The sequence below is a fragment of the Mus caroli genome, unplaced genomic scaffold (genome assembly GCF_978045245.1).
Source record: "Mus caroli unplaced genomic scaffold, Mus_caroli_1 scaffold_15, whole genome shotgun sequence".
Lineage (NCBI taxonomy): Eukaryota > Metazoa > Chordata > Mammalia > Rodentia > Muridae > Mus > Mus caroli.
Window position 1 is genome coordinate 80,910,639 of NW_028227270.1, and position 23,998 is coordinate 80,934,636.

The window sequence follows — 23,998 nt, forward strand, 5'->3', positions numbered from 1 at the left end:
TAAGACTCTTGACTATGGTGCAGACAGGGCCTTGAAGGTTGACACTGTTGCTTATAGAATGTCACCAGGCAAATATAGTGAAGAACTAGGTTGATATTTTATTTTGGGCTTCAGATTGTAGCTGTTCTTCCCTTTAGCTGAATCATATTTTCTGTATAGGTTCTAGAAACACAGGCAAGAATTTACAAATGAATGAAGAAATAATATTTTAATATTTAGAATCCCCTTGTAGTAAATTTGCCTGCAAAGAAGAGCTCCTCTATTCTCTGGCTGAGGGGGTCTCTCTGATCATTGATTCCATCACTGCCTATGGGAAAAAATTTTCTCTCCTTGTAATCTCTCTGGCAATACCTATGGCTGTTCTTCCTGCCCTGGGAGGTGCATTTCTTCTAAGTTCAGAGGAGCCTCTACCTACAAAGAAAGAAGTCATTAAAACTTGCTGTCTTTGCTCTCATCTTCACCCCGAACAAGCCGGAAGACATCAGAATTTAATGACCAAATAGCTTTTTGAGGAGAAACTCTGAAGTAATGAAGCATGAGCCGGCACAGATGTGTTCTCTGCTGGTCCCACTTAGCAGGCTCATCATGATTCCCACCTGTACAGAGCAGGCCCTCCATATCCCAGTAGGTTAGCTTGTGATTTTTAACTCCTGAGGCTCAGGGGAAATTCTGCCAGCTTAGCAGTTGCTACCCTCTGCAATCATATCATACCATCTATGTTCACATCAAAATTTAGTTCAGCTCTTCCTTTCATTGCATGGTGTATAAAAGTGTTTTTCTTGGAAGTCCATGGCCCAGTGAGAGGATGGGTGGCTAGCAACAGTGTACATCCGTGAATATCTATGCTATATTAGCCATACATTGGCTGCTGTGTGCACAGCAGATCCCTTAGTGTCACAAATCTCAGGAGTTATGTTACAGACAACAAATTCAACATTGCAATTGAGGCAATCCTTACAATGATCAAGACCTTGTGGTTCCAATGCTGTTGTTTTTACTTAACATCTAAAAGTCACTCAATAGCATCTCTATGTTCCAAGCATTGAAAGAGAAGGCTGAGTACAGGTAGTTACACACGGTACTTTTGTTCATATATATATATGAACATATATATATATGAACAAAATATATATATATATTCATATATATATATATGAACAAAAGTACCGTGTGTAACATATATATATATATATATATATATATATATATATATATGTATTGGAAATTAGTTCCTGGTCTACAGGTAGATATAAAAGAGTCTAGGAGATGTTGTTCGCAAGGAGACAGGTGTCATGCTAAAATTGGAACTCTGCTGCTAAAGAGGAAGGTATCTGCCTCTCTGAAAAGCTCAGACCAACACGGATGGTAAATCATGAAAATTCCATTTCTGGAACTCTTGGCAGTGTGCGCAGGCAGCCTCTCAGGTTGGAGATCCTCCTTCAAGGAGCTCTGCACAGGAGGGAGTCTCTTCTCTCCAGCAATTGTTTATTGTTCTTGTAACCTTGGGCTGGGGCATTGTGATTACTGTCAGTCTCAGGAACTTGCTGAGACTTAAGAGATAGTTACTTCCCAAGTCTCATTAGCTTCCTTTCTCCCTCCAGGAGGGAATATTTTAATTTGGAAGACATTGTTACCTAATTCAGAAACAGGTAAATATGTCCTTTAGGTAAAAGTACATATTACTGGCAAGCGTTAGCCAAAAGAGAAAAATATAGACTCTATAACATGAGTCACTGTAGTACTTTGAAATTTCTATGAGTTATCTTAATAAAATGACTTAATAAAAGTGATTTAACTTTAAAAACATCTTCTTAAACTAACATCGTCAAAATAGCATACTATCAACCCACAATCAATGTAAAATGTCCAGTATTTTGTGTTTTTCCCCCTTTGACAAAAAAGTATGTATATAATTTTAGATCTCAACACTAGCAAGTCCCCATTTTCAAGTTCCTGGGAATTTAAGTATCTTGCTCAGCGAGATAAGGATGGGCATGGGAAGTAATAATTTTCATGAGTGATAGTTGGCCTCATTCTGGAAAACAGAGAAAAGCTATAATCCAAAGTAAAGCCAGGTGGAAGCAACCAAAGATGAAAGGGTTTTTATGGGAAATTCAGGAAGTGTTTAGCATCTGCACCAATCTAGTCAGACAGTGAAATAGAGAGGGTTTACCATGTCTGTCCTGGAACACAGCCAACTTAGAAAAAGAGCATTTGATACGTCATCCCCCCACTTTGGGAAAGCCTCTAAAAATTCAATTGCAAATGAGATGTGCGATTTTATGGCCTGTGAACAAGGAAGAATATTGTAAATATGTGAATTTAGAAACCGCCAGATAGCATAGAACACAACGTTCCTTTTTAAACAACTTTAAGGACATTTAGACCGTCTGCCAATGCGATTACTTAGACAAGGAGAAGCACCATACATTTCCCCCATGATATTGTTGTAATTAGCACAAATTATCATCTTACGAGTACATATCAGCACACTTGCCCCTTAACGATGCATTTTAAAGGAAACCATTGTAAATGACGGCAGATTCCAATGCTACTTATTTACGTGGGCTATCTCAAAGATGTACAAAATGATTAGACTAAAAAATAGTGTCTGAGAGAGAACATCCAGAAGAGCGATTTTCTAAAAATAAACTTTACATAAGAAAAGGTCTTAAATTCATTATGGCTTGAACCCAGAAGCAGAGTATGAGAGCCATGAGTAAGTACACACCTGCTGTGGTAGTTTGAATGAGAATGGCCCCCGGAGGTTCATATATTCAATTCTTTGATACCTAATTGATGGAACTGTTTGAAAGCGATTAGGAGGTGTGGTCTTCTTGGTATGTCACTGTGGACAGGCTTTGATGTTTCAAAAGCCCATTCCATTTCCAGTTAGCTTACTCTACTTTATGGTCTAGTCTCAAGAAGTAAATCTCAGCTCCTGTTCCAGTGCCATGCCTACTTGCTTGCTTGCCTGCCTGCTTGCCTGCCTGCCTGTCTGTCTGCCTGCCTGCCTGTCTGTTTGCCTGGCTGCCTGGCTGCCTGGCTGCCTGACTGTCTGTCTGCCTGCCTGCCTGCCTGCCTGGCTGTTTGCCTGCCTGCCTGCCTGCATGCCTGCCTGTCTGCCTGCCTGCCTGCCTGGCTGTTTGCCTGCCTGCCTGCCTGCCTGCCTGCCTGCTTCCATACTCCTCACTATGATGGTCATGGACTCTAACCCTCTGGAACCATAACTCCCAAATTGAATGCTTTCTTTTATAAGTTGTCTTGGTTATGGTGTTTTGTCATAGTAATAGCAAAGTAACAAAGACATCTGCGTCTAGGAACAGATGGGATGGCAGCTCCTGGATAGTCCGCTAAGATTTTAGAAGAGTTTGGATGTCCTCCTTATTTGCTTGTGCGCCCCATTGTGAAGACATCCTCATAAGCTTCCTATTAAGATCTTCTCAGGGAAAGCTACTGTGTGTTGTCAATTGTGTGCTAGGTTTGTATTAGGCATTTTGGTGTGGTGTGAATGGTATGTAAATCAGGGTAGAAGGTGCCATTCAGACCGCCCTGCCTGCCCTTGCTGCACTTGGAGCTGCTCTGCCTTTGCATATCAGCTTCCAGGGAAAGCTGATTTCATATGGCTATCAGTGACTACTGGCCATTCCTTTATAGGCAGTTAACAGATGTATTAGTCCACCATTGAATTTCCAGAGAATTGCCCACATATCGTCCGAGGTTGCCTGTCTTCAGCATTGGTTTCTTCTTTTCTGTGCACACTGCTGTTCAGGTCCCAGCATCCTTGTCCACCATCCTCTCTGCTCACTGCTGGTGATATGCCAGCCTGATAGTAACTAGAGTTCTGAGGAATAGAGGATGAGATTTCCAGATATCGAAAAGGAGAGCAGTAGAGAAGCCACAGCTGCTTAGAACTTCAAAAAGAGTAAGGTATTAGCACGGGTTCCTAAGCCAGTGAGGCCCAAGACTGGGTAGATAGAAAGATCATCCTTACCATTATGGATATATAACACGGTGACACTAAAAAAGCAGTTAATGGCCATTCTAAATTGCAGGAAAATGAAATCTGGGCCAGGTACAAGAAAGGGCAATGGAAGGAGTTTAGATAGGGAGAAGCAAGAGAAGTAAGAGAGAGTACCTAGCAGGCAGTTCAGTTAATGTGAGTGGTGCCATTGTAAATGGGACTTTTGTATTTATTTTTTTCCCACTTCTTTTAATACTTCAGTTTCACCCAGACTATTGTAAGGGTAAGAGAGAAAAGGAAACAATGAAAATTACTCTGGTGTATAACAGGCAGGCTAAACTATTCTATTTGTTAAAAAGCAGCTCCTGGGATGCCTAGAACACCCTTCTAGGGTCTCTCTCAGACATCCAGGATGACGTCATTCCCATGATCCTCAGCTGTACATCTCAGGGTAGCATCTCCCTTAGAGGCAGTTAGGCTGTCAGAGTGCTTGAGTAAGCAGGTTGTACCGAGAGTTCCTTGATGGTGAACAAACACCAATGATTCCCGGCTGATTTAGATGGAAAGATTTCATGAGCTTAGAGAAACTGACAGTGTCATTGGACAGAAACCAACCTGCCTGCAGGGTTAGGAAGTTTGAAGTACAGTGACTGTCATGATGGCACAGTCGTGTTCTCATAGAGCCTTCCTCGCTGTGATGAGTGATTATCATGTTTGTTCTCTCCGTGCTCTAGGTGAGAGTGTTCCATTGGTCCTGCCTAGGCTACATTCCTGTATCCTGGATTTATGACAGAGGGTGGGGGCTAGGTTCTTTTAAGCCCTCCTGGCTTCTGCCAGGAGTGGTAGACAGGCCTCTGGAGTTATTGACCCATCATGCCTACACAAGACAGGGGTCTGGAAAGATGCCTCAACAGCAGTCAAGAGCAGTACCTGCTTTTCTGGAGAAGGTGGCTTCAGTTACCCACATGGTGACTTACATCTTTTTGTAACTACAGTTCCAGGGGATTTAATGGCCTCATCTGGCTTCCACAGGCACAGCACAAAGGTAGTGTATAGACATCCATCCAGGCAGAACACCCATACATAAGAAAAGCAAAACAAAACTATGAACAATGGGAACAAGAAATTATAATGTAATTGGTGACAGGAAGCCAAAGCATGACAAAAGAAAAAAATAAATGAATTAATCAAGAATTTGCTTAGTATCTACTGCAGTTCATATGTCCAGAATTATCTGTTGAACATATCTCACTATTGATGGAAACAAGCTGTAGAAGAGGACATGATATAGGCATAATTATTTGAACATTATTTCTGCACTGTTTTGTTTAAAATTATGAATAACACTGAATTTCCTCGTACAACTCTTTATTTTGATCTTATTCATTGAAGAGGACATTTATTGGATATTTTCTAGTTTTCAGGCATTATTCCATGTGTAGGAACAGATGTGAGGAAGTAGACTTATAGGACCTCCATGATCCTCAGACATACTCCAGCAGCAAGATCAGACTGTGGGAACCGTGGAATTTAGAACTGGCTAATACCAGTTAATTGAATACTTCCCTAAAGCAAAGACTGTGTTTCCTTACATAAGGTTTGTATAAGTACTTTATGAATAATGTTTCTTGAATTGGGCGCTCTAAAAGCATGAGACAAACAAGGAAAGTGTGAGCACTCGTGTGTGTGCGCGCACTTGTGTTGTGTGTGCGTGTGCACATGTGTGTGTGCACATGCATGTGTGTGCCTGTGCCTATGTGTGTATGTGTATGCATGTGTGTTCATCATAACACATAATATTGAGGATACATAATCTGAATATGATTAGTAATACTAAAAGTATTACACAAAATTATAATCAAGAGATGGAGAGACACACCAGTGAGGAAAGCTGCTTGTTGGCACACCTCGTAATCTGAGCTCTATTTCTGGGGTCTGTATGGTAAAAAAAGAGAACTGACTTTCTCAATCAAAATATACAAATAAGATGCAAAATAAAATTTTAATAGAGCCATGCAATAAAGAACATAAAATAATCTCATGTATAAATTTGAGTCCCATCCTCGAAATATTTTATAAAGTATATGTACATATTCCAAAATGTGAGAAAGTCTGAAATCTAAAAACATGCTTATTTTATGTTTGGGGGGACTAAGCCTATAATCTAGTATACGCTAAGCAACTGCTGGGTCACTGAGTTGCACCCCCCAACCCAAGCACTTTGTGGATAAAAGCGACACAGTTGGTACAATTGATCCCAGGCAAGTTGATTAAGTTAAACCATGAGTTAGGACTGAGTATGTTTAAATATCTGTGGGCTAGAGTGGCCTACTGTGAACAGAGATTTCAAATAGAAGAATAAATGAGCTAGAAAAATAGGTTTTCATAAATCAATGACATGATTTGGCATCTTAGCAATTGGACAAGAACTGCTTTTTTAAAAAGAGAAACATAATTTTCTCTAGATATTGGGTGAATTCCTCAGAAATATATTTTGGCCACTGGAATAAAAAGTTATGTGTCATGGTGGAACTCAGCATTGAATTCAGCCTTCCATTCCAGGGAACAGCATTATGCTCCCTGGGAAAGACTGATAAAATGGTCAGGCATATGTCATGGCTTTGTGTTAATGTCTCAGGGTCAGAGACAAGAGGATTTTAGGATTATAGTTCTGTGATATCTATAATGCTGTGTCTACTGCTCATGTCCTATGGTCTCATTTCAGGCACTTATTCCTGAGTTTTAGGGAGACATTCTTGACCAGATTTTTGCCAGCATCCTTTTCAGTCCTCTACTGATGTATAAGACAGTCACATCTCTTCCCTTGGCACTATTATGGACCATGCATGGGAAAGGCACAAATTCAAGACTTGGCCAAACCAAAGCAGATGCTAGACAGAACATGGCTTGACCCAGAAAGGATATTAGCTAGAATCCGTGTTCTTTAACACGGAAGTCCTGAGAGCTAGCATGGCTATAGCTTTATAAATAACAGGAAGTGATTTCTTCCATGTGTGTGTGTGTTTTTAATTTCATGTGCATAGGTGTTTTTTTCCTGAATGAATGTTGGTATAAACATCTCAGATCTCCTGAAAGAGAAGGAAAAAACAGTTGTGGGCTGTCATGCAGGTGCCTGGAAGTGAATCTGGGTCCTCTGGAAGGCATGCCAGTGCCTCCCACTGCTGAGCCATCTCTCTAGTCGCTCTTTTATGTGCCTTTATAAAGATGCTTCATGATGTGGTTTCATGATGGATGTGAGGTCATTTGATTTGATTTAATGTGTGTAGGATCTCAACAGTAGACAGAAAGGCAGAAGCCACATGGTGAGGACAGAAAATGATAGGCAGACCACAGAAGACAAATACAACGAGTCCTGGGCATCTGTCACTGAAGATCTTTCCAGGAAAAGTGAGGGTCTCTTGAGTGAAGGGCAGGAGCTCTTCAATGGTTGAGTATTAGAGAATCGTGGGTTAGAGTTTTAGGATTGTCATCCTCAACTTGTCTTCATTGAACATGAATACGAATGTTGGTGATTCAAAAAGCATACAGATGCTTGTGTTCAGTATCCAGCTTGAAAGGAGCACGCACACACACACAGACACACACACACACACACACAAGGTGAAACATTTCCTCTGTAGTGCACATAACCTGGGTGATTTCAGAAGTGATTTTGTATAGAATGGTTTACATTGTTCTCATTTATAGCTGTTTTTCCCTAAAGATGGAGAGCAGATTTTGTATAAAATTTATAGAATGTGTAAAAGTATATATTATTTTTTTTTGCTTCAGGACATTTCAACTCTTATTAAGAAAGAGGAAATATATAGGAAAATCATTTGCTCTAGGTTTATTGAACTGACCTGAATTTGTGTCTTTAGAAACCATTTGGTTCCTAAGTGATTTTAATCTTTTTCATTGATTTAGAGAACTAAAAATAAACACTCAGGAAAGCACCCTTCTCACTGAAGCAGAGACACATTTGATGTAGATATTTGATGGACAGGATGACATATTCTAATGATTTATACAAACCCAATTTTTTACAGAGATAATATTTACATCAATATCTGATAAGTGTATGTAAACAGTTTACGTGTCCTTTTCTTATTTTGGGTGAATCATAGATAGAATTCGAGAAAAATTTCCAATTGGAAAGATTATTTTAGTCAACCATTGGAAGTTTGGGAATGTCAGTAAAATAGCAAAACTCTAATTCATTTTCTTCTCAAAAGACACTGCTTAGCTATAGAGACTCACACAGACTTGCCCAAGAAACAAAGGGTCCATTGTTATTTTGCGTGTGTGTTCAGACCTGCATATGTGTGTGTACAGCTGCACTGCCTCTGTGTGCAGTTGTGAGGGCCAGAGGGAGAGGCTTGCTCTTTTCCTCCATCTCACTCCACTTTAACATTTGGGTCAGGGTCAGTCACTGACCTTGGAGTTTTCATTTTCAGCTATGGGGCTGATCAGTGAGCCCCCCCCCCCCAGGTTTTGCCTGACTCTGTCCTCCCAGTGAAGGGGTTCACAGACACATGTTAGCATCAAAGATGCTGAACTCAAGGCCTCCCTTTAACAGCGAGCAGTTTCCTCACTCAGTGCCCTTTCCAACTCGTTTTCTATTTCTTTTTCCTTTTCAGATTTATTCATATCGCTTATGTACTTGAGTGCTCTGTCTTCATGTAAGCCAGAAGAAGGAATCAGATCCCATTATGATAGTTGTGAGCCACCATGTGGTTGCTGGGAATTGAACTCAGGACCTCTGGGAGAGCAGCCAGTGCTCTTAACCCCCTGAGCCATCTCTCCAGAACTTCTGTTACTACTTCTTTAGGTGTGACACTTGACGTCCACCTGGCAAGCAAGGGTCACCTCTATACTCTCTCTTCAAGTTAATGTTTGGGAAACACAAAGATGTAGGTTTGAAAATATTGTCAGAGACTGTTGGCTAAAGACAGAATATTGTAAGATGTATTTCAGTGGTCAAGGTATACACCACACTACTCAGTTCAGTGGTGACCGATGAGTTCACTGAGTTATGTGCCACTGAAATGTATGTGTCCATGGGACGGTGATAAAGATGCTTAGGAATTTTCACAAACACAGAGATTCTGAAATGTAGACCATAGAGCTGTGCACAGAGATCCAGGGACTCGCCTAACACAAGCTCAGCTGTGTGACATAAACAGAACCAGAAAAAAAAAATGTCATTTTTTTTTCTGCTGTACTAACGATGTAACAGCAAACCTCTTAGGAGTGGGTCAGGTTGCCAAATAACTTAGCTCCATTCCTTGAAATATTTGATGACATTTTAAAAATGTTTCTTTGTTTGTTTGTTTAACCAAATACAAATTATTTTATGCCAATACAATTCTGTATGAATCTTTATTAGGTTGGAGATTTAAGTTAACTTCAATCACTTTACTTCCATTTTAGGCAAACATTTAGTACAAACAGGCTTTATAACCTTAGTTTTCACCAGAAATTACGTATCTTAGTCTCCAAACAATTTCATTGAGAATTACTTTGGGCTCTGTTTTCTCACATGTTAAGAGGAATTTAATAGAAAATAAAATTTCTTAGTCCTCCTGTGATGGATTGATCAGGAGTCCTATAAAAGGTAGGGAGTCCCAGCCACTCTACTGCATGAGGGAAAAGGCTTACCCAGGAGTTGCCAGCTTTGTTAGAAATGAGTTGCTAATTTTGACTAAACTAAATCTGGTGATTCATTATATAAATTGTTTTCAGATTGAATTAAGCTTCCATTGAAAAAAATTAATCCCAATGAAGCCTTACTTGTGATGTGTAAACACAAGTATTTCCAGAGCTCTGGGATGGACAGAAGGTGGAATTAATGAATGTGTAACCAGAACGGAGACAGCTGTGGTTGAAGTGTGAGGACAGCCAGTGTTTCAGAATAGGAGGGTTAATACGCCATAGGAGAATGTTACTAAGCCTCAAACTCTGTAGAAAGAACACTTTCTCTGGTATGACTTCTGAAGGCCTTTTATATGTGTAGGAATAAGGTATACTTAAACTTAACCTTTGAATCACCACAGTTACTTACACACAGGAAACTCCGTCCTGTTTTGGCATGAGGAACTCAGGGACGCACTTCAGTTCTACGGAGGATGGCAGGTCCAGCAAGCACAGGATGCTTTCCTGCCTTGGGGGACTCAGAAGAGAGCCCCGCAGCAATTATGCACTTCATGGCACTCTAGTGGTTTACCCGTTAGAGAGGGCCTTGGGGGGAAGGAAGAATATGGCTCAATTAATTAGAACCTGTTAGCAAACTCCAACTATTACCCTATTTAGCTTTTCAAATCTCTGATAGATGAAATACCCACAAGGTTTGGAAAGGAAGTGAGACTGAGAAGTCAAGTAAGCTGATCTGTCTAACAGGACACTAGCTCTGGTGTGCTTTCTTAGACTCTGAAATGCTGGCTGCCATTAGACTTTAACCACAGGCCTCACCCTCTGCTTACCACCTCATTAATTGAATAATTTTCTCTCCCTCAAAGCTCTTGCAATGAATGCTGCATGAATTACATTTAAGGCTTCATTAGGGTAAATTTTTTTCATCAATGGACATTTAATTTAATATCAAAACAATGTATATCATGAATATTTCATAATTTAGCTTATTCGGAAGGAAGAAAGAGGAAAACTTATCTTACCTTTGTAGTCTCTGGAGAAGGTTAATAATCGTGATGACCATGGATGAATGGATATGAAACACTAATATTTATGAATCAATTACAAAGGCTTATGTGGAACTTTGATTACAGGTGTTGCTTTCCTAGCTGTTTGCCACAGCCCTGAACACTCTAGAGTTAGGATCTATAACAGCCAATGGCTCTTGATAATTGTCCAGGCATCAATACACCATTCAAGTAATATCTTTCTTGTTCTAACAGAATTTTTGAAAAATGTACCATGTTCTCATGGAACAGAATCAGAGTGTATTCAAATTATAATTATACAGCATAAACTTCAAAGTAACTTTAACCCAGATATTCCTTTGTGCTGGCTACTTTTATATCAACTTGATGCAAGTTAAAGTTATCCAGAAGGAGGGAGCCTCAACTGAGAAAACCTGTAGGACATTTTCTTAACTAGTGACTGATGGGGGGAGGGCCCAGACAATGGGAGGTGGTTCCTGGGCTAGTGGCTGTGGGATCTTTCAGATAGCAAACTGAGCAAGCCATGATGAGCAAGCCAGTAAGCAGCACCCCTCCATGGCCTCAGCATCAGCTCCTGTCTCCAGGTTCCTGCCCGTTTCAGTTCCTGCGCTGACTTCCTTCAATAACAGACAACAATATAGAAATGTAAGCCAAATAAACCCTCTCCTCTCCAAATTGTTCTGATCATGGTGTTTCATCCTAGCAACAGTAAACCTAAGACACTTTTAAGTTCACCTTACCTACTTTCATGAAGGTAAGGGTGTTGGGTAGCCATCTCAATGACTGATGTTTGCTATTAGCTTTTAAAAGAGCTAATCTTAGTTGACTAAGTCATAGTCTTTTGGGCAGTGAGGTGGGTCAGTGCAGAGTACTGAACTAAGGAGTGTGAAGCCCTGAGTTTCATTCCCTGTGCTGAAAAGAAAAAAGAGGAGGGAGGCAGAAAGGAAGGAGAAAGGGATGAGTTAACATGAGTTACCTTTCGCTTCAAAGGCACATTGCACACCAGGCTTGGGCAGACAATGAGTGGGTTTATCATAATAGAATTTGGCAGACCTCCCACAGCCTGTATTGTTCTGTTGCCTCCTAATTTCCTCAGTTATATTTCATAGATCTAGTTAACCTGTCCAGCCCCATGGAAATTTAGAGCTAAGATCTTGGTATGAGATTTTCAAAATGAGAAACGGCGATGCAAAAATATGATCTCAAATATTTTTAGAAAGCCCAGAGGTGTCAAATTAAACTTTGGTTTTTCCAGGACTCATTCCTTTAACATTTAAGAGAGTGTTCTAATTTGTAAAATGTTGCTACTCGGCTATAATCACATAACATAATATCTTTAGTTACATAGTCACAGGCGGCCTTGTTTGTATTGAGTTTATGGTATATTATAGAAAATAGAGTGGCTAGTGGTAAGAAGCAAGCTGAAACAGGTGGATTTATGGGAAAAGCATCAGAGTAAAGCCAATAACTAACACACACACACACACACACACACACACACACACACGAACATGTGTACAGAGACACACGCACATGCACACACACAGTAGTAGCCGGTAGTTGCTTCTGAATTTCCTTTCTTTGGAAGTCACACGGCTGATGAGAAAGGAAGGAACTGAGTGCCTCACTGAGTCAAGGGACAAGCCATCCTCGGCTGGGTAATTTCACTCTCTTTCTTACAACTCCCAGGGAATTGCTTGAGCGCACACAGGATGGCTTCCTGAGCAAAGTTCACATTCGGTGTAGTTTTAGAGCTCTGATACTGAGTTAAATGATAGGAAAATCCGATAGGAGAGGAAGGGCAGAAGGCAAGTGTGAATGCTTTTCTCCCCCGGTTCAGAAAAACAATAACATGAGAAACATTCTAGCTGACGATGATTCTCAACCCCAAACAGCTACCATTAGGAAAGTCGGAAGGGATGCTGGGATATGAAGAGTGCTACACAACCACGTTACCAATTTATTATTTTACATGTCGCATCCAATTGCCTTAATATATATGAGCATGCCTGTACACATAAGGGTGCTTGTCAGCTCCTTCATCTGGGTATCACAGAGAGTTAACTCACAGCCACATAAAAACCTATTGTATTTGTATTGTGCCCTACTTTGAATTTCTCAGTGGGTCTCTTCATTTCCCTGTGAGATGATTTAGTCATATCCAAAAGCATATTGTGAATGATGAGGACGTGTTGAGGAAGAATTCATCTTATTAGTAACCTAACTCCTGGAAATATCTACCTGGTCCTAAAACTGCCCCACTTGATTAAATCCTCACTAGCAATGGACTCTAGAACCGAGACAAAGCAAGATTCCATGAGCCACACACTGTTCACTCCCTGTACGATGTGAAAATTTTTGACTTGTCAGGGTAAACAAAGAACAGTCGATGGCAGGGAGTGACCATTTTAATATTGGACAGTTCACTCTTATTTGATTTGGAGATTGAGTGAGAAAGGAGCTGGTAGGCACTCAAAGGGCATTGGAGGTGTGAGGAATTGGACAGATATCACATGTCAAGACAGATAGATATCACACAGCATGAAGAAGTTTGGCCTTCATGGCTTCATGTGCTAAATTAAAACTCTAGGTACCTCAGAAATACCGAGGTTACTAAGAAAATGCGCTTACCATACATGTATGCTTTTGTGCTGCCTTTTTTTTTTTGGCCTGGCTGTTCCTTATTGCAAACTTCCTTCAGGTGGCTGTTCTCCAGGAAGGCCAGCCCTATCAGCAGACCGTGTTCTGCAGGCAAGATCCATAGGGTTTTTGTCTTAAAGACAATATCTGAATATTATACAAAAGCATACTAAGGAGACCAATTCTAAGCTTGCAAGAATAACCTCTTGTTATGGGCAAAACATTTCCTATGTCTTTACTTCCATGAGCTATGTACGATATTCTACAATGGGATCAACTAAGGAAATTACTGTATATAATTCATGTTTATCCACCCACCTGGAACACTGCAGGAGCAATCCATGAGACATAAAGGTGATTCTCAATCATTTAAGTGATCCTCAAGTAATCAGGAGGTAGCTTGCCACCCCGTAAAGTACAGGCTTCCCTTATGAACAGTTGGGCAGAGCCCATCACCACACATGGGAGGAAGATGGACATGGCTAGAGGCCTCAGTACCAATACACCCATTTCATGACTGCTGAGGGAGTTTGATGGAGCTTCCCAGATTACATCCAAAGATGTTCAAGTCTTAGATCCAAAATACCATCATGCTTCCATGTGAAACTTTACCATCCATCTGTAGGCACTCAAATCTTCTCTAGTTATATCTTATATGATATAGATACTGAATAAACAGTTGCTATAGTTTATTATTCAGTAGGAAGAAAAAGAAAAATAAAGAAGAAGGCATGTTGAGTGTGAATGCAACTTATTTTTCAGATTTCTTCTCTGTCTCTTTCTTTTCTTTTTTCTCTTCTCTTCTCTTCTTCCTTTCTCTCTCTCTCTCTCTCTCTCTCTCTCTCTCTCTTTCTTTCTTTCTTTTTTTCTTTCTTTCTTTCTTTCTTTCTTCTGTTTAGAATATTGGTCAACCAATGCAGGTGTATAAGCCACAGGCATGGACACTGTCTTGACACTCTTGCAGACTATTGATTGAAAATGATTTCATTTTGTTTGATTTTTTTTCCTTTTTAAAAAAATTATTATTGGGTATTTATTTCATTTACATTTCCAATGCTATCCCAAAAGTCCCCCACATCCTCCCACACCCACTGCCCTACCCACCCACTCCCATCTCTTGGCCCTGGTGTTCCCCTGTACTGAGGCATATAAAGTCTGCACGATCAATGGGCCCATTTTGTTTGATTTATGAAGGTCTCAAATAAATTAGCATTATAAACTCATTGCTTGTGTTGGTGGGCTAATCTTGAGTTTTGTAAATTGGGGGAGCATTTTTGCAATGGGTCTCAGTAGATGGCTGTACTGGGGTGGCAATATAGAACAGAACATACCACTAACTTTGCTTCGAGAGAGCTGAGCTGTTTTGTTGGTATTTCGAAGAAGTGGTTTCCCAGTGCTCTCTGGGTTGAGAAAAACGAGTGAACAAAATAACCAACAAATCTGCTATCCCTGTGAAGAATGGAAGACAAGAGGCCCAGCAACAAATCTCTAAGCTTTATCCAAGCTAGTAGTTGTTGACAGATAAATTAACAAAATTGGAGTATGTTGATTATTCATCTTTATTGAGACCACATAGAAAAAGAAAAGTTTTCTGTTCTTGTACTTATATCAGTGGAATGAAAGGTGACTGATGGTCAAAAAACAAGCAAGGAAGCCAAGTGCTGCTTTAGAAACAGAAATGCAATTGGAGTCCACATCAGAACTTCCTTTAGCCTTGGGAACAGAAGCAAATGCACAGTGGTGTGTTCCAGCATCCCTGGAGTATATTCTCCTTTCCCTTTAAGTCAGACTGTCAGTGCTGGGGTTTCCATCCTGTGATGCCTATGGCTTCTGCTGGGTTGGGGGCATCTTGAATTCTTCTCAGGGCTACTGAGTGCCAACTACTAGCAGCAGACATGTGTGTAGCAAGTGTGAGACTTGATCTGGAACTGTGACAGCACATCCTTTTCGGTATTACAGCCAAGGTCGGTGCGACCGTGACTATTGAGGACTGAGTGAGTGGGGGACAGATGGTGAGAAATTTGGAGGCCTGGTGCTGAACTTATTGATGCTGAATAAAATTTCTGGATAAATTATTTTTACCCCCTTACACATCACTCAAATTGACATAAAATATATGTATACAAGCCTCTATTTCTTCCCTCCCTCCCTTCATCTCTCCTTCCTTTCTTCTTTCCTTCCTTCCATCTTTGTTCATTTTCTCCCCTGTGATGTAGGCATATGCATGTGAATGTATGAGTTTGCACTGGGTGGTTATACACATACATGTGCACACATGAACCCAGAGGTCACAGTCCAATGTTGGGTGTGTCTTCTCAAATTGTTCTCTAGTATTTCTACCAGGGTCTCTCACTGACCCTGAAGCTCAGCACATTCGCTGATTTGCCAGCAAGCCGGAAGGCTCCTCCTGTTTCCACCTCCCTAGTGCTCGCTCGGATGGTGCACATCCTGCCCAGCTTGCACATGGCTGCTGAGATCCAAGTCTGCTCCTCATGTTTGTGGAACAGCTGCTTCACTGACCAAGCTACCTCCCCAGATCCCATGTTTTCTTTTGTTTCTTCTTCTTCCTTCCCTTCCTCTTTCTCTTCTTCCTTCCTTTAATTTTCCCCTTTCTCTTTCTACATGGAACTTTGGCTGGTTCTCATAATTAAGAAAATAAAACACCAAGTTTGTCTTAAACATCTGTACACAACATGATATGTTTAATAAGACATAATCCCATAAATAAAATCAACAGAGTCCATGCTGCCCATTCCTCCCAGTTACGCCCATTGCTTGGGTATATATGTAACAGGGGTTGGTGTGATTTTTTCCCCCTCTTTAATTATTACTGTCTAAGCTTCCATTTGATAATTTTCTCATTAACTTTTTAGCAACAGAAAGTCAGCAGGAACTTATTTCTTGAATTACTTCTTCTGACCTTCTACAAAACGATAATTACAAAAAAAGAGAGAGAGGCCTAGAAGACTTGTAAGAAATTAAGCTTATAAAGTAGCTAAAACGATCCCTTCATGCTGGTGTTGATTTCAAAATTAACATTTGGTTCATGTGCTTCTAAAATAATCACTGACCCTTACCTTGTGGACTTTCCACAGGAAATGAATACAGCAGAAATTACTTTGACCCACTGACGGAGGAGGAAATAAACTCAAGGCAGTGCCGGATGGAGGTCAGCAGACAGGGTGAGCTAGAATTAAGTATGTAATTTTTGTCTCAGAATATTCTCTTCCATTCATGAAAATGAGGTGGCAAAGATCACGCGTGCGGTTCCAGTTTCGTTTCGCAGCTTACGATTTAAATGGTAGGTGTCAGCCGCGCACCACGTGATGGGCGGAAGACGAGGAGGTGAGCTCTCAAGGACAGCCAGCCTGTGGGACGGAAGATGCAGGATCGGATTTCATCTGCTGCTTTGTGCATGGCTTGGTGTCATTCTGAGACTGTTGCGATGTGTCCCGGGGACAGCGGCACTTTGCAAATGCTTCTCTGCTCTTGGAATTTAAAAGGAGCATTCTGCAGTCAAGCATGGCCAGCCAGCACACTGTCTGTCCTCTTCAGGCTTCTGCAGCCAGTGCAGAAATGCTCACTGAGCTGGCAAGCAAGAAAGCACAGAGACACTTCAACGACTACTTTTTCTGTGGGGTTCTTCAAGATTAATTTCTTAGTGTAACAAATAACATTCATTTTATTTCACCATCCTTTCTCTTCAATTTGTGCTCATCCTTTCCTTTGCTCACATAGTGTGAAATATGTGATATTTTGTCTTTCTCTGTACTATTTTTTTGTTCTCCCCTTTAGAATTGTTTGGCTTTCATCGTAGTCTCCTCCTACCTTTCCTCTGCCCCCTCTGTGTATGTGTGTCTGTCTGTCTGTGTCTGTTTGTCTGTGTGAGTATATGTGTATATCTGTGTATATCTGTGTGTCTCTAAGTGTATGTATTTGTGTGTATGAGTGTGTATATATATGTGTGTATACATGTATGTATGTATGTGTGTATGAGTGTGTATGCATGTGTGTACACATGTGTGTATTATGTGTGTGTGTATGTGTGTGTGCATGTGTGTCTCTGTGTGTATATATGTGTGTGTGTGTGTGTGTGTGTGTGTGTGTATATGAGTGTGTGTGTATGAGTGTGTATATGTGTTTTCACTGTGCTGATAATTTTTTGTCAGCTTTGACACAATCTAGAGTCACCTGGAGAAGGAATATCAGTTGAGGATTTGCCTCTATCAGATTGGCCTGTGGGCATGTCTATGGAGAAATTTCTTGATTAATAATTGACATGAGAGGGTCCAGTCCACAGTGGGCAGTGCCACCCCTGGACAGGGAGGACTTTTTGGGTTAAGAACTCAAGCTGGATAAGCCATAGGAACAGGCTAGTAAGCAGGGTTCCACCATTGCCTCCACTTCAGTTTGTGCTCCAGGTTCTGCTTTTGATTCTTCTTGAAAATGGATGGTGATGTGAAGATGTAATCCAGGTAAACCCTTTCCCTCTCAGGTTGACTTTGGTCAATGATTTGTCTCAGCAACAGAAAGTGAATCATCATCCTCCCCAGCCAGCAAGAGAGGTACAGACTCAGCCAGAGAGGTACATGACTCAGGAGAGGGAGCATGGGCTATGTGTCTTTCAGAGGCTGGCTTATTTTGCTTATCATAGTGATCTTTAGCTTGTGTGAGATAATGACAGTCAATGGTGTTCCTTAGAGTCAGGCTCAATCTAGAACACATAAACTACAACTGTGGACTGGATTTCAAGTGTGTATGTCTTAGTGGACGCCTGGGCTAAATTCTTACACATCACAAGGTTCAAATACAAAGCAAAGGTGATTTGACCAAACATTTCTCAGTGAAGCAGATTCATCCTTTCATGACGCAGAAACCACTGATGCCATCGAAACACACCATGTCAAGAGGGCTGAGAATCGGAGACAGTTTTTCACCTGTCCCTCAAGAGTCAGTGTAGTGAGCTAGAAGAACATGCAACAGCTCATCTCATTGAAAATGTCACAATGAAACCACTTAGAAAGCTGAACTATAAAATCTCAACCTGTTAATTTCCTAAATACACCTGAGAAGTCAGGGTACATCCCAGTGACTGCTAGGGAGACAAGTTAGCTGAGTTGCTAGTTTAAGTTTGCCTTTCAGCCCTTAGAGAGCACAACAGAAACCTTGGGAGGTGAGGATCCTCTAGCTAGGAAGTATGTCTCCATATGCTATGTTAGATGAACAGACTGTACGCAGGTAAGTTCTGAAAAGCAAGATGTTGGCCAAGCATCCCTTATTAGAGTGCTTAGGTTCAGAAGTGTCTCAGAAGTGTCTTTGATCATTTTTTTTCAGATTATGGGATGTTTACATATGTGTTATGGAATATGCTGGGAATGAAATCCAAGTATAAACTATTATTTATTCTGTATATGTATCCTAATATCTGGGAGGAAATTTATACAATGATTTTGTGTATGGGTTTCATGCCCAAGGCTTCTGTGCATGTATTATTGGGTCAACACCTGATAGTTCTGGATTTTTAGTACATTTAGGGATTTACATGTTCAGGTTTGGGATGGTCAACCTTAACCATCCCCTTCTCTTCTGGGCTAATATTGCCCAGCCCCTGTGGCTGATCTGGAGTCTGTATCTTAGAGCAGACGGGCCATTCTGTATCTACCATATGAGTTACTTTCTTTGTTGCTGTGACAGATACGTGACAAAAACAGCTAAGGACGGCTTTGTTATGCTCACATTGACGGCCCAGTCCACAATGCTGAGGAAGTCACAGCATCCCTCGAGGCAGCTGCTGCTGTTGTACCTGCAGTCAGGAAGCATCAACAGATGAATGTCTTTCACTGCCCAGCTTTCTTCCTCCTTACATTAAGTCCAAGGTCCTAAGCCAATGGAAAGGTGATATCAACAGTTTGGGTGGGTCTTCCTGCCAAAATCAGAACAATCAAGAAAAATCTGTTATCAAGAATACCCAGAAGTTTGTCTCCTAGGTAATTCTCAGCCACAGGAGCACAAAGGCAATGGTTACAGTATCAGCTTGCTCTACCATTCCTGCTCCATCCTGGAATCATGGGTCACATTATCTCCATTCTTAGTCACTTAACTTTGCCCAACATGAGTGATTGACCTGGGGTCCATATTTCGTGAACAAGACAATCCTAAATTTTATAGCCCATATGGCATCAATTAGGGAAATGTTCCTGGAGGCTCTGTGTGAGAAAAGTCTCTGGCGTCTTGTGTGCTTGGTACATCCTTACCATCTTCATCTCATAAGAAAAGTTGTGATCTGTATTTGCTATAAAAGTCAATGAGCAATATGTAATCTTGAACTGACTGCATATGTATGCATATGATATCATGTATGTGTGTGTGTGTGTGTACTTATGTGCATGCGTGCCTGCAAGTGTGTTGAGGAAAATGGTGGAGAACAATGTATTCAATTGCAGAAGCTTGCAATTATCTCTCGTGTGGGCTGACAGTCTGTAAAAACAGATGAGCATTTCTACGAAGTTCAGGTAGGAGACGATGTCACAGTCAAGTTCTACCTTGGCAGAGCAGCAGGCTGGAATCTGAAGGATGATTTCTATGTTAGGTGTTACAGAGAACACTCCTCTGAGAAAGCTTGGCCTGTTCCATGAAGGCTTCACCCAATTGGTCCACCATATTTTGATAAGCCATTTGGTTTCCTTGGAGTTTGAATGTTAGCCTCTCATCAAAGTGGACTATTAAATATCAAAGGAAAAAAATACCTTCACAGAAACAAGTCTGGCTAAGGAGGTACATACCAGAGTCAAGCTGACACTTAAAATGAACTGTCCCCGGTTATAGTTAATCATTCCATTACTATGACAGCCTTATAGGGTGCTGAAATCTGTGGATTTGACATGCTTAGTGTCAAACCTTGGCTCCTATTTTTATTTCCTTGTTTTTTCTTGTCATTCTCTAAGTTATTAGATGCACACTAGCTGCCATAATTATTTGTTCCATGGCTTTCTTTTCTACAAGCACTTAGATGGTCTTAGGACCTGGCATCGTTCTTGACTCAAAGGTGATGCTCACTGTCTATTTACTGACACGAAATACATCTTTATGAAAGTAAGGATTAATGAAAGCTCACATACTCTGTCCTCCCTGCATGCCCACTGCCTGTCAGAGAATTACTAAGCACTGAACAAGTCATACAACTAAAAAGAAAGCATCCTTTGCTGAGTATGCCCTGCCAAGCTAGCAGGATGCTTGGTTACCATGTTACTCTCACAACATTCTTTCTTCACGGGCAAGGGTATTGAGTTGTTGAATTGTATGTAAGAAACTGCTCCCCAAATGTGCAGAGCTACAAAGAAGCAGTGCTGGGATTTAGATGTAAGACGTTGCTCTTACCAAGTCTGTGCCACGCTGTGTGCCTTCTGAAGATAAAGATTCTATAGCAATCTCAACGGGGTACTAAGTACATTGGCATGGAATTCCTCATCTCCACATCGGATAGAGCTCACTGTTAACTTCCACATAAGATTTTTTTATGAGCTATATATAAGCTTTATACGTTTTGTTACTGTCCCACTAAGAGTTATAAAGCACCAGGCAATACTTGTCTGAAGGCATGCTTCCCTAACAGGCAATCTACAAAGTAGACTGCCTCCCTCAGCTGTGGTCTGTGTTAGCTCATGGCGAGGAAAGAAAATTTGTAGGTCGCCTGATACTTGATCAAGCCATCTGGAGTGTACAAGGAGCAGGAGATGCTAACTTCATAGGTCATTCTTCTATGTCATTCTCTCAAACACTTCAGCGACTCCCTCAGACTTAGCATTCCAAGTCCCCTGTCATAGTCCACATTGGATTGCTTTTCTAATACTGGTCTGCAAAGAATCTCAGGAATAGACAGAAAGGGGAGGTCTAGAAATAGCCTGGAGAAGGAGAATTCCAGAAGGGTCTTCTAGAATAAGTCACTTCAGAAGTGTCCCACTCATGGACAGGGGATTGATATGTAGCAAAATCAGAAGGGACAAATTAAAAAACAACACAATAAAAATTTCACATAGTTTGTCATTTGAAGACTGTCCATGTGGACTATGTGTGTGTTCTTCTAGTTCTGTGATGAGGGGAAAGATGTCCATGTAGGTGACATTAAAAATCCTTTTAAGATTTTTAATGTCCCAAATCTATATGAACATCTAAGTAGCACATGCTACCTTTGGATTTTCCTTTGTAGTGCCTATAGATATGCAGTGCATCCTATTCACTTTGTAGTGCCTATAGATATGTAGTGCATCCTATTCACTTTGTAGTGCCTATAGATATGCAGTGCATCCTATTCACTTTGTAGTGCCTATAGATATGCAGTGCATATACTATCCTATATATGTCTGTCTATCTATCTATCTATCTATCTATCTATCTATCTATCTATCTATCTATCTATCTATCTAATGGACAAGGCATGGAAAAGTCTTACACTTTCCAGTATTTTCCTAAGATTTGAAGATGGAAGTGTATTTTCTGTTTACAGTGTGTATTAAGTTAGCTAGATAGAGCCAAGGTTGCTTTGCCTCTCCTACCTGCAGTCACATCACAAACTGGATTAGTACCATAACTAGTGCAAAGTAAGATGCTCAAGACAGGATACAACATTTAACACATGGGCAAAACCCATATGACTGTCTCAGGTTTTGCTCAGGTAAAAGGAAAGACGACAAACAATATTTTGTCACATTGAATGATCACAGGAGGAACAAAAGAGGTGGTGACTTAATGTTTAATCTGTTAAGACTCCCATCTTCCCAGTATGTAAAAAATAAGTTATTGGATTGTGGATAATCAAACCCTCTTATTCCATATAAGAAAGAAATGAAGTCATAGTTTTCTGTACCTGGTCAATGTTAAAACAATGAAGGTGAATGAGATTCTACATGCTCTTGTGGTCAGCAGATGGAAGGTCAAAGGAGGAGACACTGGACCAGGAATCACACAGACGTTCCACTGAGAGCCTGGATACCTGCAAAGAGGATGAGGGAGATGCTCTTGGGCACACTGAGGATTCTGAGAGGCAAGCTCAGAGAGGCGCCATTCTGCTTGCAGGTTCTTCATCAGGACAGGTCAGCAATGGAAACATTTCTAAACATTTTGATGATCTGCTATTAAAATGACAAATTCAAATGTCAGCCCTACATGTCCACCGGCGTTGCTTCCCAGTACACCTTACTAGAATGTGTGGTTTGGTTTGTGATTCTCTGAGACTTTGTTCCTATCTTTCCACATGTATTTGGCCAGGCAGAAGCTATGACAATCACCAGTGCTGCCCTGGCCTTTACAACATTTAGTTGTACTTCTCTGGTTTGTGTTTGTGCTTGCAATGACCACTTCTAGCAGAGTTGGAAGTACCTGTAACAGAAGCTTGCCTGGGGTAAACTCATTTGGATGTAACGAACTACTTGGAAATGCTTGAACAACACAGCATTAAGACTTGAATGTCCTAGGATCTGTGAGGTTGCCACGTATAGATTTAAATGGAACATTCTAATTTCTGTGACTTCGGGGACGCCTACTCTGCTTTCCACGTCTATCCTTTCTGTAGATGAATAGTTACATCATGGCAGGCTTTGGTCCATGAATGTTGCTTCTATTTAGTCTCCTTATCAATCTCAAATAAGACACATGAGTCCCATATGTGTCATTCTAGTGTGTGTGTGTGTGTGTGTGTACAAGTGTAAAATGTATGATGATTCAAAAATTTCATCAGGTGAGACAGATTTTTCTCAATAATGTCTTTTATAATTACAGTGAATGAACTGAAATATCATTGAATTCAAAAGTCAAAAGCATAGCTTAGTTGGAGTGAGCAGGTGGCATTCTCTAATCAGGAATGTGGCAAGCCCATAATGGTGTCTAATTTATTCCTTTGTGCCACTTAGAGTTGAACACGCTGGGTCCATTAAGGGTATGTCTATTTTGAGCCTTCTCATGTCAGTGACCTGAATTAACAAGTACATCCAGAGCCTCCTAAGAGTCAAGTAGTGGGTTGAATTGTGTCCTCTAAGAGTATATTCAAATCCTGCCCTCCAGTAGCTGCACATGTGATCTAATGCAGAGCAGACATACACGATTTGGGGTAGGTCCTTAACCAGTAGGACTGGTGTCCTTTTAAGAGAGAGATAAAGGATTTGAGACATAGACACACACAGAGGGGAAAAGCTCTGGAGTGGCATGTTTATCAGCAAAGGAAGGTGTGATGGTTTGAATAGGAATGATCCCCAAAGACTCATGTGTTGGAATGTTTCATTCAAAAGAAGTGGCACTATTAGAAGGTGTGGCCTTGTTGGAGGAAGTACATCACTGGTTGAGGTCTCAGAAGCTCCAGCCCAGACTCAGTGCCTCACAGTTACAAGAAGACCTGCAGCCTGTGGATCCCGATGTAGAACTCTCAGTTCCTTCTCCAGTGGCTGCCTGTTCACAGCCATGCTTCCCACCATGATAATAATGGACTAAGTCTCTGAATCTGTAAGATGGTCCCAATTAAATACTTTTATGAGTCTTGCCATGGTCATGGAATCTTTTCAAAGCAATAGAAACCCAAACTAAGAAAGAAGACTATGAATGGCCATCAATTACCAGAAGTTACAAGATGTGGGGAAATTTTTCTCCTATAGTCTTATGAAAGAAGCGATTACAATCTCTTGGTTTTAAACTTCTGACTGCCTAAACTGTGAGAAAATAAAATTCT

The 23,998-nt window shown here is 40.8% G+C and overlaps 1 protein-coding gene across 1 annotated transcript in view; it reads left to right on the top strand.

Moving 5' to 3' along the window:
• LOC110308510 (uncharacterized) overlaps positions 1–23,998 on the top strand; it is a gene marked incomplete at its 5' end in the record, with an annotated part of 288,808 nt that overhangs the window by 832 nt on the left and 263,978 nt on the right. Inside the window, 2 exon segments of the mRNA XM_021180950.2 lie at positions 16,380–16,466; positions 22,207–22,373. Coding sequence (XP_021036609.2) covers positions 16,380–16,466; positions 22,207–22,373 — 254 coding nt within the window.